This window comes from Metopolophium dirhodum, chromosome 3 (assembly GCF_019925205.1).
Source record: "Metopolophium dirhodum isolate CAU chromosome 3, ASM1992520v1, whole genome shotgun sequence".
NCBI lineage: Eukaryota > Metazoa > Arthropoda > Insecta > Hemiptera > Aphididae > Metopolophium > Metopolophium dirhodum.
In genome coordinates this window covers 27,314,072-27,330,478 of record NC_083562.1, presented here as the reverse complement: position 1 = coordinate 27,330,478, position 16,407 = coordinate 27,314,072, and the positions used below count along the sequence as shown (strand labels likewise).

The following is a 16,407-nucleotide window of genomic DNA, read 5'->3' as shown; positions in this document are numbered from 1 at the left end:
ATTTACGTATTAGAGCAAAGTTTGTGTAGACTTACCATTTATGTTGTTGTTGTTGTTGTTGTTGTGACGTAGCTGTTGTTGATAATGATTGTATGTCGCCGTAATATTGCTGTTTATTATCCGTACTTCTTGCGTTGATAATAAATATTACGATCGCAATTATTCACCTGTAGACATACAAACAAAAAAAAACCATTAATAATAATAATTATAAACGCAAAACGAAAAATAATATAATTCGCGCTTAACGGCCTAACAACGTCATAATAATTTTTGTATATTTAACACAACATTTTTTTTTCTATATAGTTTGGGAGTGGATCAAATGGCTACGCTGGCCGAACACGCGGCTGACTTTAGTGGCATGCTGGCCGCAAGTGGCATGGGCATGCCGCAGCCGATGACCGCCGCACCGGTGCCGCTCGCCTTGCACCCGCACCACCAGTCGGTGCGCGGCCCTCTGCCGGGCCTGGTGAAAATCGCTCAGCCTCAACCGACGGCGGTGTCGGCGGCCAACAAGGCGGGTTCTCCGCTACAAAACGGCAATCAGTCGGCTCAAGACGTCGCGGCTGTGGTGGCTGCACAACAGCAACAACAACAACAGCAACAGCAATTACAACAGCAGGCCATCATCGGCGGCGGCAAACAGAACGGCGCCGTGGCGGTCGAACAAATGGTTTCGGCACCATCGCCCAGCGGCCGATCAACGCCAAACAGCAGTACCGAGGGCACTTCGGCCAAACTCTTCGTCGGTGGACTCAGCTGGCAGACGTCGGCCGACAAGCTCAAACAGTATTTCGGCATGTTTGGTGATGTGACCAACGTGCTCATCATGAAGGATCCCATCACGCAGGTGAGAATTCTGGCCGTCGGGAAGCTTATACTATATATTTATGTTTGTCCCACGAATACAATTTAATGACTATATTGTCTTTTTGGTTTCTTTTTTATCGCAGAGGAGTCGTGGTTTTGGATTCATCACGTTTTCTGACGCAGAAACGGTGGAGAAGGTGTTAGCCGTGCCCATACACACGTTGGACGGCAAGAAGATCGACCCGAAGCACGCGACACCCAAGAATCGCCCAAAGGCCGGCAGTAAGACCAAGAAGATATTTGTAGGCGGTGTCAGTCAGGACACCACCGCTGACGAGGTAAAGGCGTACTTCAGCCAGTTTGGCAAGGTAGAGGAGACAGTGATGCTGATGGACCAGCACACCAAACGTCACCGTGGCTTCGGGTTCGTCACGTTCGAGAATGATGACATAGTGGACACGATATGCGAGATCCACTTCCATACGATCAAGAACAAGAAAGTGGAATGCAAGAAGGCGCAGCCCAAGGAACTGGTGCAGCCAGCGGCCGCGGCCGCCGCAGGCCTGTTGCTGGGCAAGCGCCCTGTGTTGGTCGGTGGACCGCTGGGCGTCCGTGTGGCAGCCGCCCCGGTGTCACAGGCGAGCCACCAGCTGGCAGCAGTGCAACAAGCTCAGGCACAGGCCCAGGCGCAGGCTCAAGCCGCCGCGGCCGCGGTGGCCGCGCACAACTACAACAAGCTGTTCGCCACTTACCCAGGACTGGCCAGCTACCGTTACGCCCCGTATCCAGTGCCGGTGTCCGCAGCTGCGGCCCCGCAGCAAGCAGCCGCCGCCCCGCAACCGGTGCCCACAGCTGCCGCGGCCACGCAGGCCGCGTATCCGGCCTACAGCCTGTCCGGCATCGACATGAGTGGCTTCCAAGGCATCGACTGGTCGTCCATGTATGGCATGGGCGGCATGTACGTTTAGGCCCGTTTCAACCCTTATTACGCGCGTCCTGTGCTGTTTGTATGTTGTGTGTTGGTCAGGTCAATTTTTTTTCGCGTAAATGAGAAAACCGAACAAAAAAATAAAACGAAAAACATTCTCTTGTTGCTCAGATACATTCTATCATTGAAATTATTTTTTTAATATTCAACCAAAAAAATCTAAAAAAAAATCCCAACTAAACCCTCCTCATCCCCACCCATGCCCAACCGCGTTTCATTATCTTTTTTGTTTTTTTTTTTATTCAATATCGACGAGGCTGACAGCCAGATCTTCGGAGATCAATCCGCGCGTGTGCCATACCACTGCCTCATTGTCGTGAGTTATTTTTTCATCGGATTAAAACTAACGATTTCTAGTCAGAGTTATCATTAATATTAATTAATTATTATTATTTTTTTTTTGTGTATTATTATTATTATTACTATCAATAATTATTATTAATTTTTAATATTTCTCAACTTTCTAATAGTAGTGTGGTTAGTGTCTAAATAACGTGTAATTAATTAATTAGTTAATGTATTATTTTGCTCTTTAATAAAAAAATTCCAATGATCAGTAGAGAAAATACATTCCATTAAGGACCAAAGCTCACAAGCATACATCATGACAATTTTTTTTAAATACCATTTCATAAATTATATTCTCTTTTCTCTATATATTTCATTCTCTCACTCTCTCTCTCTCTCTCTCTCTCTCTCTCTCTCTCTTTATGCATGTATACGTATATTTAAATTTTGTATTAATATGTGTATACATGCATATACATGATAATTATAAATCTTTCGCTTCTTATATCAAACGCTTCTTTAAAATCAGATTTACTAACTCGCTATAGTATAGTAGTTTAACTTAGAGAGAAAATATAAAGTACGAAAATGTATAACAAAAAACAATAATTCTTATGATATGTATATATTTTTTTGTTTATTTTCTCACTACTTATTGTGTACTTAAATCAGTAGAAAACAAGACATTGGAGTTGTTCAACAATTTAATTTTAGCTGTCCGCCTTAGTGATCAATCGTACATTGTTTTTTTTGTTTTTTTTTTTTTATTGTCTAAGTAATGAAAATCTCACGAGTTCAATATTTAGTTAGACACTAAAAGAGTTAAAACGTATAATATTATCTACTATGAATATAATAATTTAATTTTTCAGCGCGTTTTAGTTTTTAGTTTGTTAGAATTAAACAAGTAAAAGTTACGAAAAGCACTGATTCGACTGGACAATACTAATTAGAACATTATTATATGTATGTAAAGCAATAATACTTAAAAGGTTATTGATCTCTTTGTTTATTTATATATATTTTTTTTTTAAATCTTTTTTTTAGTATAGTTTTACTCTAGTGGTAAGCCCTCTATTTTTGTAATATTTTGAGAGTTAATAAAAAGGAAGACAAAGCAATTATACGAAAGAGGGTTAGCGATGCTTTTACATACTCCGGTTTTGTGTCGTATCCTAGACCTAGACTTTTTAGTACATTTAAACCTATTCTAGGTGTATATTTTTAATGTCGAAGTCATTTAGACTTGGTGTGTATTTTAACAGTATTTTTTAGTTTAGTACTTTTTTTGTAGAGTAATATTATTAACTACTATTTATTATTAAAAAAAAATATATAGCTGTAAGAAGTATTTAAGTGTACACTTTTTGACATTTTTTTTTATTATTACTATTATTATTATTATTATTATTAATTTATTTAGTTTCTGTGTAGATGTTCTCTACTATATATTCGTGTGTAGTCCTACGTATAGATGAAAAATCGTAAAAAAAATTATTAACAGTAGTATTAGATACCTCTATATACGTGGATCCTTCATTTCTTTTATTATTTACAATTATTATCATTATTATTATTATTATTTTTTATTAACAATTTAGTTCTTTACGCACTCTAGTAGTTAAATGTTTAAAAATGCTGTGTTGTTTACATTATAAAACGGAAATAAATAAAAGTAGTATTTGTCAGTAGAAAATCCGACCGATCCGCTTTTGGTTATTTAATTTAAAAGTTTTCAATTTAATTTTCGAGTTGTTTTTTTTTTAGATCATTATTATTTAGTCCATATATATATATATATGCATATATTTATTTACATATTATGTGTATGTATATGTATATATATATATATTCGAGCAAAGGAAATAATCGTATATAAAAAAAAAACAATCTTATTATACCATCCTAACACCACACTACCGTAATGTTGTTATAATACCAATATCTATGTACCTAAATATATACTATTACCTATATACTAATACAGTACTATACATACATAATAATATAATAATATATTGCATGAGTATGACCGCGCGAGTGATATGTAGGTAATATCGCCGCGTATGGTCCGTCCGCAGGGCCGAGACTCGTCTCTCTCCCTCACCCACTCCTCTTTCCAGCATCTATCGAATATGTGTGTTTGTGTGTGTTTTACACACTATTATACATAATATTCAATAATTATTCTGTTGTATAGAAGCCGTCTGTACACCGACTATATATAATATTATTATTTAGACAGTAGAGTGATGATAATATTATATCATTATCATTATTAACCCTAACCGTTGTTGTTGCTGTTGTTATAATTATTATTATTATTATTGTTGTTGTTGTTGTTGTTGTTTGAAGTAGTTAAAAATATTACTAACCCATTAGAAGAATACAGTATAATATATTATTATACTCTATAGCATAATACGTAAACGGCTGCTGAGTATGGACTTATACATATTTGCGTCGTAATAATAATAGTATAATATTACGTGCCGCTGAAATTAACCCCGACTATACATATATACGTACATATATTAATACGTAGTCGTATTATTGTTGTTGTTGGTATTGTATTATTGCCGATAATACAATACATAATATTATTATGTAATATGCTGCTAGCAGACGAAAAAAAAAATGAAAACGACATTTTGGTTTTGACAGAACGTGTTGAACGAAATAGTTTAATTTTTTTTTTCACGTATACAATATTATCATCATGTAATAATAATTATTTAATAATTTATACACATTTGTATACCTCCGCCTATTTTCGACACAGTATCGCTCGGGTATACAGCCGACGAGAACGAAAAAAAAAAAAATATTTATATATAAATATATAATACAATATATTTTATTAAGTAGGTACTTTTTCGGCTGGTACGATATTAGAATTTTTTTTTTTTAAATTTGTTTTTACTCACTATATATATAACTGTTGAGTTTGCGGTAACGGGTTGTGGTGTGGCGTAGAAAATAATGTACTGTTGTTTCGTCGCCTTGTATTGTATACGGCCCGCGTATTATCGCGAGACTTGGAGCATTAACAATAATATAATAATAACGTTCGGTAATATTTTATAATATTACTAATCGTTGTTATTTTGTATTATTATTATTACTATTATTCCGCGTGGAACAAACGACCGGCGGTGTCCGGAGGACAATATGACATCGGCGGCCGTGTTTCACCTGTAGAACAGAAAATAATATTATTAACAACGTTTGCAGCAGTACATAAAATACATTATATTATTATTATTATTATCATTAGTCGGCGCTTTGTATAGACTCGTATCACAATAATAATACCTATATCAGCTACGCATAACATTATAATATTAGAAGCGTATTACTGCGAATTTGGCAAAAAACGAAACTGAAAAAAATTAGTGACCAATTGATATTAAGTGTGTGTGGGTGTGTGTACGATTTTGTGTTTAGTTCTACAACGACAACGACGAAGGACAACTTCGACCGCGACAGCAGCTGCCGACTTCGGTCTCCCGAGACATATTACATAATATATTATCTTATAACCATATACCGTGCCGTAGGTAAGTATGGTATATACATTTTTTTTTTCTTACAGACGACAGGACCGGACACTGTACTACCGTAGTATCGTATATAATATTATAACGCATTACGGTCGTCTTAGAAACCGATGAGAATTTGACTGTTCAACAGATCCTCTGGCGAAGCGGTGCATCGCTTGTAAATAATAATTATAAAAAAAAAAAGTGAAAATTGACGAGCACCATTGATCAAAAAAAATCGACAAATTTCAGAATTTTTTTTTTTTTTCAAAACCAGCCTAATACATATATTACTATATTATACTACTACTATCCGTAGCTCGTAAAAAAAATCGTAGTTGATGCCGATTGCATGTGTTTCCACCGTTGTTGGAAGTAGTATCTAAGTAGACATGACATATATATATATTATACCTATATAAAACTAACACCAAATAATAATTATTTATGTTAATATAGTCTAACAACGGATCTTGTATTTATACACTTATCATTATATATTAGGTACATTTAGCTCTGTGCCAGTTCTTTTTTCACATACTTTTCTGTGCGCTTTAGTATTATGGGTTTTATTCAATTTCACTCGTGTGTACTGTAATATTTCGGGGAAAAACGAAATTCACGTCCTTTCCCCTACATAATATCTGAGAAAAAAAAATGAATAAAATGATGTTATATTATCTTATTATATTATTATTATCATTATTATTATATATTGCTCAAATAGTTTAGCGTGTAATTAATTAATATTTAGGTGTACCATTTTTTTATATATTATATATTCATACAAAAAAAAATATATATATATATTTATGTATAAACACTTAGTTTTAAACGCCAAACTAGTGGCATAGCGTACAAAAACCTATTTAGTTAAATATATTAATTTGTTATATTTACGTACCTAATATATATATATATATTTATATATAATGTAATGGACGGAAGTAATATTTTAGATTTTTTTTCTCGTTGTTCATCGTGTATTTTTTATAGTGATTTTAAAAATTAGGCATATTTATAATACGTATAATATATATAATATATACATATATATATATATCGTTCACGGGAATAATACGAATTGTAAGATATTTACGTACTTATATATATATTATACATATTATAATATATATATATACATATATATATAACATTTTTTTTACTATTATTATTATTATTATTATTATTATTATTATTAATACGATCTTTGAAATATGTAAAATTTGTGATATTTGAACCTTGTACTAGTCGTTTTTTGATCTAGTCTTATTTTTAATCAGTATATATATTTTACTAATTATTTACGGATTTAATTAATATATCAGATGTCGTGACATATTATTTAAACTTAATATTCGTCTTTGTAAGTCTTCCTTTGTAATAATAAATTAATACGAAACATCATTAGTGAGTATACGAGTAGCACCTAAACCATGACTGTCTAACAATGTAAATCGATATGTTATTTTTTATATAACAAGATATATTTAGACGTGTATTTAATCGATATAACGTGTGTAAATTTTGTACAACAATTTTTTTAGGCTAGGTCTAGTCATGTTTGGTTAGTCGCCTAGAATCAATAAATATATATAATATATATATATATATATTCGTATTTGTGGTTAGCTTAGGCGTAGATGATGTGATTAGAGTTTGTATTTATTATTATTATTATTATTACTACTATTTTTTTTCTGTTAGTTCGAAAAAGTTACTTTAAAATACATTTTTTACCCCATAAAAATACATAAACGTGGTTTTTTTTTATTGCAATCATAATATTGTGTGCTACTTCATACCTTATTTTAGATTATTAGTTAACACTCCAATCAACGTACCTAGATATATATTGTTTACAACACTATAATATCTGTTAGCGTTTTTTAATCATATTATACCTATTTTATTTAATATGATAATATACATCCCTGAACTAATAAAAGTTTTGTTTTTATGATGATTTGTACAGTGTACCTACTGTACCTAAACATTTTTTTATGATATCCAACAACGAATTCGTAAACTATATGGAATGGTAAGTTCAAGAAAACTATTTGCCGAATTTGTTTTGCCTTGCAGACCATATAATATCAAAGAACTTAGAGTTGTCACACTCCGACACTCGTGTAAATAATGTAAAATAAATTGTATAATATGATATGATATGAATAATATTTATTCCAGAAGATTTCAATCGACGAGAGATCAATTTATCAAATTTGCATAATAATTAATTATATTATAATATTGTTCTTATAACTAAATATTTTATATTGTACATTTGTTCGTTTTTGTTGTTTGTGCATTTCTTTTTTATGAATTTTTCAGGGACTTAGTACATATTCATAATAGTCGCCGCTGAATCCAAAGAAACGAAGAAGACCGTCTTTATACAACTTACAATATGTCATGTTTTTAAATAAATCGATCATTTTAAAATACCAAACATTATAATATTTAAATGCGTTGTCTCTCTTTATGCTTTTATTATTGTCTCTGCGAAAGTACAAAATGCTTTATGTTATACATTAGGTTAAGTTTAAAATCCTAAAGTCTGTAATATTATTATTCAGACTACTTAAAAAAAGATGAAACGAAACATTTTGTGCCAACTAAAATCTCAATTATGTCATTAACGACGGTGTACATTGTACATACCTAATATGCCTATTTAGGGAGCTGAACTCATGCTGTCGATAAAACAATTTACAACGAACGTGTGTCGTCTTAGGCGTGAAATCTCTTTATCGTCGTAGGGTAGGTACTTCAAAGTTCAAACGAACTACAAATTATATCTTACACGGGCAACAGACAGACCTAATCAATCCGAAATCGCTTATTTTGAGAGTTGCTACTGAGTACTGAGTGTAATTTTTTGCCAACATTATGACGAATTCGGTTGGGCAGATCACGCTGTAGAAATGTAGTAACTACCCATAAAGTAATCATGTTTTTAAAACACTATGGAAATTGTATCTATTCATAAGAAGATTAAAATTTAGGAAATTAAAATATTATTAACTACTTCATGATAGATACCCGCAATCTGAGAACAATAGAACATAAAAAAATATTTAAATCATAACTTTAACAGTGCCTATATAGGTATTATTTTTAAGTACTAATAATTCTGAATTATAGATACATATTACATATTATAACTATATATTATATTACATGTATTACTATACACATTACATTTAACCCCTCTATCTACCAATAGCATAGTTGTAGTTGTTAACTTTCGACATGCCATCTAGTCATTTATAATTTTGAACAAAACAACGATATTATTTTTAATAGTCATTGGGTTTTTTATTCCAAAGACACCGTATTAACTACATTATATTCCTGATGTACAAGTTTGTAACCAATTTTAAAAATATTAATTAATTTCAAATGTTGATGTCTTGGCTGAAAAAAAAAAACAAAAAGGTATTTCCCAGTGGTATATATAGGTAGTACTTATTTCCATTTAGGTACCTACCTATAAATTACGGTGGCACGCAATGCGTCCAAAATGTGTTTAAGCGATCTACGCTTATTACGAGGTCAAGTCAGCATAGTTACTCAGTCAGTCAGAGATATTAGGATTGATTTTACCAATAAAATTCATAATAAACCTATAAATAGTTAACCGTTAAAATACAACCATTATGTGCGTATCTGCTCTAAATTAGATACCTGTAGGAGGTATCGCGTGTCTTGTTTATGAAATTCTGCAAAATAATTATTTTCAGCTGCTTATACGATTTATTAAACTATTATAGCTAGGTATTACTCTATTATCTAAAATAAAATACTTAGCAATATTTAATTTTAATATACCCTTTTAAAAGTGGCCTATGGATGAATTAGCATGTTATTGAAAACAACTATTTAAAATCATGTCTATTGCAGGCTGGGAATTCGAAATGTGCATACCAAATCACAAAAAAGAACGACGAAATTAATTTATTGAATCGAGAAAAATCACAAAAAATATATTTTAGAGACTCCTGAAAGTTATTCGTTCACCATTGAACTGCACGTATAAGAAACAAATGAATAATATACTTCTATTTGAATTATAAATATTAAATGGGGGTTTATGTACCTACCTACCGTTTCTGTAGGTACACAGTTAAGTGACAGTAGATAGCGGTACTTGAAAGTGTACATAAAGATAGTACAAGTCACAAGTGTAAATACAACGTTGCAAATGTGCAATTAAACCGAGTTTGTGTACCTAAGTCTACTTAATAAATGAGTAAATGACAATACATTATAAATAATATATATGGTGTAGGAATTTAATTGGCATCCGTACTTACGACTGCCCGTCTATACGATTAGATAAAATAAAGGTAATATAAGAAATAGCGTACCTATAATGCTCAATGGTATCAAGATCGCAAACCTTTTAGCTATATAGAGCAACAACAAAAAAGTTAATTCATCCTCTATTCAGTGTTTACTGATGTCTTTAGTAGTTTGTTCTGAGTCTATGACTTATATAGAATAATATACAAGACTCCTGTGCCAGAATCTGAACTTTTGAAATTTCACACATTTTATACCCACGTCTGTTTTGCCTTATCTATCGCGTTAGAAATTGCATCGCCATCGATGTAAGTGAAAAACAGATAAACTGTGCGAAAGATATCAGCTATTATACTACCTACATTATAATTATATTATATTATATCCTATTACGTCAATCCATCGTACAAACACGGCCTGGCCTCGAATTTTGAGTACCTGCGGTAAAAGTAGTAGGGTGAAAATACAAGTACGAATTTGAACAGCCCTAGTGCACGCGATCTCCGCTGGTGCCAGCTGCTGCGTCCGGCGCCGGTGGCATTGACCCAAACTACAATAACGGACATCAGCCGCCGAATTTGAGTGCCCTGTGCAGGTAACGCATTATATTATAGTATAGAATATCATCATCGTGGTGACGCGACATTGAACACATTTTATCATAATGACGACGGTGATGGGTAGGTCCGGTCGGTGTATAGGTACCGATGACGTGGTTAGGAATTGCATTTCAAAGCGTATTAATCGTAGATGCTTTTAAATTTGATATTTTGGGAACTGTAAGAAGATTGATTTTTATAGATGTACCTGTGGAAGTGTACCTACGGAACGTATCTTGAGGCTATTTGGTTGGTAGCTATATAGGTTAGGTTAGCCTAAAAAACCTAGCCTAAGTAACCTAACCTAACCTAACCTACCTACAATATAATATAGTGCAGAGACTAATCGCATTCAAACTCAAATTAACGTTATTATTATATAAACATAAATCAAAATGTAGTCCTAAGGTACCCAGCAGGTATCTATTAAGACATAAAATATATGAGGATTCGCGAGTTCCCGTGTAGTACCTGTCTACCCGTTTCCTATCATCAATAATAATATAGTGTGATAAAGGGTCATTGAAAAAACACTGGGTGATAATATTATACAGACGTATAATAGTTAAATGTATTTAAATGCGACTGTCCTACCCTTGTAAATGTGTTGGTCGTGTGCTCACGACGATAACCGAACTTTGGCCACATCCGACGTGCGTTTTACAATGTTATGTTTACGGTGTGCACTCTGAACGTGGCCAGCGATTGGGGCCGTAAGCACAGGGTATAGACGGTATAGTATATATAATGTTATGTACCATCGTACAATGCGCGCGCGCAAGCGTCTCCGACGGTCGTCACGACAACGCCGCCGGTATAACTCTCGTCGCGCGGTCCCTATATTCCGTCGCAAATGGATTTCCCGGCGGCATAACGCCACCAAATGCCCACACGGATTGTGCGTGATATGTATATGGCCAGATGTCTCTGAGACTCAGATCAACGTCACCCTATACGTACACGTTTTCCGATGTATATGTGCGGCGGCCCCGACGGCAGAAATCGCGTTCGAGCCCTGCGAACTAACCGCTCAAATCGTCAGATTCTCCCTATCGCCCCACCGTCCGTCCCTGCGGCTATATCGCGCCCCTATTACAATATTATATCGTCTGGCAGACCACGGCTAAACGCCACTTCGAATCCTCCTGCTGCGGGGTCGTTAGCCTCAGTCCGCGCGCGAAAATATAAGAGGAGTTCCCCGCAGAGGGGCGGCGTAATATATAATATACTATCGTTATTTTCTACGAAAGCGTACTTTATTCAGTCTCATGCGTACCCAGGAAAAAAATTAAATTTTAAAATAAATTCTTCGTATTACAACTTGTAATTTCCTCACTTCACGATGGACATTCGCAATTTCGAAAAACAATTATTCCCAAATTGTGATTTCGTATGAATGGCATTAAGTATAGGTACTGTTTTTATCAGTATTCTCAAGAGGTAAATTTGCAGTTTTTATATTTTCATAATGTAAGTTGCAATATTTAAAAAACAATAATGTTAAAAATACTACTTAAAAATCACAACAATTAACCTTTAAAATTAATGCTTCAGAACGTCGAACGGATCACCTTGTATGTGCTCATTAAATTTAAAGCGATAGGTACCACGTAATGACGTTTTTCTTGTCAAAAAACGGCCTGATAAGCAAAAAGATTCTTGGCGAACGTGGCTTCTGTGCAATTGGTAGTCGGTAACCTACCTACGAGTTTTAAATTGTGGAACTGAATACTATTTATCTACTATTGCAACTGTCGTTCTACGTTATTATAAAAATATATCACTCGAATTCTCGTGACGTTGGGAATCATTTTACGATCGAAAATTATAATAGAAATTAAATTGGTAGCTTTCGATAAGTACCTATATCTAAGGTATCATAAAAATAACTCAATTTCTTCTAAATATCGAAAATATACTTTGAAACTCTATACACTCTTGCAGTAACCCGGTAACCGCGATAAAATTAAATGTAGGTAGTTGTACATATTGTTACCCCATTAAGTACCTATTCCGTAAAATGGCCTTTCCACTGACTGTTAAAAACGATTAAATTTGCGATTTGCATTTTTCTATAGTTGTTTTGATATAAACGTTGGTATTACTTAACATAAAAAACAAAACAATTTGTTACCAAAAATATGAATAGTTATCAATATGTATTATTAAAACTCCTAAGAAAATAACACTATAGGTACTGCAGAATAAGTAAACTTTTAAATTCCTGAACAAGACAAAACGCGGGTTAGGATCCAAAAGGTTCTATGTGTAAATTTGAAATTTTTCAGAAAAGCAAATTTAAATGTGTTTAAATATTTGTCAGCTTGTAATTATTTGAGTTGGACGTATAAGCTATCTAAACCTTTTAAATTAAATCAGAATTTTTATTCTCTCAACAGTTAATTGAGAAGAAATTTGGTAGGTAATCAAAAAATAATAAAATATTTACATAGAACCTTTTGGATCCAAACCCGCGAAAACTCGTTATAGTTATGCAGGTTACTATATCATTACTCATTATAGGTTCAAAGAAACCACGGTAAATTCTGCACGATGGGGTCAGGAGTGGAAGTGCAGCATTGTATTTTACATTTTTAGGTTTATTCTCGTGTAAAGCTACGCTCGGGAAGGCATTAAAATACCGGTTTATTGATCAAAAACAAAACCCTAATGATGAAAATGAAAGTGCCTATACTCCGCCGTGTTCTCTCTGAAGTTTATTATTTATAGTCGTCCTCCACCCTGTACATCCATTTAATATATTATACATGCCGCGGTAATAGTATAAACTATAAAGTATATTATGTCGTGTACTCGTGTGCGGTCAATTAATATCAAAAAAATAAAATATACACGTGAATTGCGTGTAAAACGATTTCCTGCGCAAACAGTTATGGATTTTTCTGGTGCTCTAATAATTGCGCGATCAGATTAATTTGAAAATTAAAAATAAAACCACCGGTGGAAAGCACTCTATTGGTTTATGTAAGTATATAACCTCCAATGACCTCCTTCGAAGAACTTCGGGGTAGCATTGAAATGGCTTTTAACACGTCCACTCGACCGACGCCCGTTTGAGTTTTACGAGTGTGAAATAGAGAATAAATAATAAATAATATGACGAAAAGGGTGTGACCCGATCGGCTCCAGAGATATAGAAAAAACACAGTATTTTCAATTACGCTAATTCGTCGTATTCATGCAGGCACCTATTTATTATATATACTTACATAGTACCTACCTATATATATATATATATAAACGGAAAACGGGGAAATTATATTATTTTATAGAAAACAGGTGGCTGGAAGAGAACGTGCGTCGGAAAAGTTCGCGGTCACCAGTACAGTCGCGACCCGACCCCCTCCCCGAACATACCCCTTACCTACACCGTATAGCGTCTTATTTATTGTGTTTCCGTCAGAACATTTTCACACTATAAAATAGTGTATACAGATCGTTTTTTATATTTTTTCGTAAATCGTTTTTACCTTTAACCTCAGATTTATCCGTCAAACCCAGTGTATGTGTACTCGTCCTCGGGCGAAATCACGGACGAGTAGATGTACCTATATATTGTGTCCTGATGCTGCTATTGCACTGTTTGATCGGTCGGAGCCCCGTCGTCGTGTACTTGGACTGTGAAACGGCAGTATATCCAAATATCCAATGCGCTTGAAGTTCCTGAAATGAAATTGCTCACGCTGAATAATGTATACGATATAATATTTGGACATTGTCAGCCGCAACAGCTATCGTCGTCTGGCACTGGCCGTGACTATATAGGTGCCCACGACTGTAATATAATAATAAATATAAGTTGGTATATATATTAGTATATACTAGCTATTATCCACATCATCGGGATCGTGCAGTTAATCGCACGACACGATTATATAACGACGATAATTTTAAGTTACGAGATATGAGTATTATAGTGACGTCTGTACGACGGCTCGTCGTCGGCAGTCTGTGGCCAAGAAGTCGTCGTTATATATTGTACATAAATAATGTTACGTTTTGGCGTACTTGCAACTCTACCGCCGCACATACGTATATTACAGTGTGTAATAGGTAAATAATAAATATTAATATATACGACGCCGGTGGTTTCGGGTGCGGCACACGCTATAATAATAATAATGATAATAAGGACTCCTAAAATAGGTATATAGGTACTTGAATCATAACATAATAATTATATGATGCATAACATTTTTAATATATTTATAATATATACGTACGTGATCTCGGGTGGGTATTCGCGACGGTTTCCGGTCGTCGGTTCCGCATCTGTGCGCCTACAGCCCGCCGTCCCTGCAGCCGCGGCCGTCGTTCGAGTCACACTGAAAACGTTTGCAAAACGAAACTCGCGGGGCCGACTTGTGTTTGCGTGCGCGCGTGTGTCTGCAGTGTGTGTGTGCGTGCGCATGTGCGCGTGTGTGCGTGTGTGTGTTGGTTCGCCGCGGATGAGATGCCGTGCCCGGTCGCCGTCGCCGTCGTTCGTCGTTCGCGCCCTTCGGAAGGGGCGCGGCGGATGTGTGCGAGGGCCGCCGCCGTTGCAACGCGCCGTTGTTCGCACACCGCTTTCCACCACCGCCACCGACTCAGCAACGCCGCTGCAGGTGGAATCAATAGCCGAACTTGAAGGGGGTGGAAATGGCGACGGTCACAGTGGCGGTGAAGACGGCGAAAGCGGTGGCGGTGGTGGCGGCGGTACTTTTCCCTTTTATTTCCCCGCCGCCGAACGATTCGTCGGCGGGAGAGAGGTTATCCGTGGCAGATAGGGCGGCCACACCCTTCGGACACACGCGACCCTTGTACATACGAACTCCACCACCACCACCACCACCCCGACTATGCCCACCCCTCTACTACGGCCGTCGCCACCACTGCTGAGTCTCCATCCTCTGTTGCAGGCACTCGGCGTGAATGAAAATATTATGACTGTACGCGCGCACTTTCCGTCAGCGGTGGAGGCCGTCCCTTCCATTATTCATAATTAATTTTTCCGACGTGGCTAGGGGAGGGCGAGATTTCATCGGGTGATATTTCGCCGACGGAATCCCTGCGGGGTACTGCAGCAAGCTCAGACCCCTCTTGGCTCTTACATTATATACATCACGACAGCCATTGTGTACTGCACGCGTATATAATACTCAATACCTACTTATATATTATATTATATTGTGCTGAGCGTGCAATAGTACATAATTTTATATTATGTACCAATATAACGTCAGATATTATACTATTATATATGAAGTTAGGTTAGGTAACCTAACCTTACCTATAGTAGTATATATTGTAAGTACAAGTACTATATATTATATATGATCTATAATATATAGGTAATAATATAATATTAATTTAGTAGTTATAAGTTATAGCTTATAACTATTAAGAAGTTATACATGAGGTGGAAATGTAGAATAGTATAGTGGCAGTAGTAACGATAGTGGTAGCAGTTGATATGAATGTATAATATTACAGATCATACTGCACACATTGAAGTGTAACCAGATTGATCGACAAGGGACAACGTTTCCGGGTTATTTAATTATTTGATATAGGTATCATCGACCCTTCTACTAATACACCAAATACGATTATTCATATTCAGGCCCAGATAAATAAAATGTAGTCAAAACAACATTGATAACTCTATATATAGTCTACATATCATAAAATCAATAGGGAGGATAAAAAGTGAAAAATAATTGTTTTGTTAAAAATCCTGCCGAGGAGCCGGTTAATAACTTTGACTGTGGCTTGAGTCATTAGTCATTATGATACGATAAACAACATTATCGCTCATACAATACTTTAACTGGACCCATTATGATAACTGGTAAATATCCACCAGGAC

The 16,407-nt window shown here is 35.2% G+C and overlaps 1 protein-coding gene and 1 long non-coding RNA gene across 3 annotated transcripts in view; one reads left to right on the top strand and one right to left on the bottom strand.

The window, feature by feature from the left end:
- Positions 1-3,330, top strand: part of LOC132941484 (RNA-binding protein Musashi homolog 2) — a 62,214-nt gene extending 58,884 nt beyond the window's left edge. For both annotated transcript variants that reach the window (XM_061009573.1, XM_061009571.1), the window contains 2 exons: positions 310-853; positions 957-3,330. In XM_061009573.1, coding sequence (XP_060865556.1) covers positions 326-853; positions 957-1,781 — 1,353 coding nt within the window. In that variant the 5' untranslated portion in view covers positions 310-325 and the 3' untranslated portion in view covers positions 1,782-3,330. The remainder of the gene's footprint in view (positions 1-309; positions 854-956) is intronic.
- A 1,481-nt stretch (positions 3,331-4,811) lies between these two features.
- Positions 4,812-15,094, bottom strand: LOC132941486 (uncharacterized). The gene is made up of 3 exons (XR_009664169.1): positions 14,783-15,094; positions 14,030-14,222; positions 4,812-5,284 (listed from the first exon to the last, which is right to left on the bottom strand). It is a non-coding gene; the product is annotated as an uncharacterized LOC132941486 (long non-coding RNA).
- Between the last annotated feature and the right edge of the window lie 1,313 nt (positions 15,095-16,407).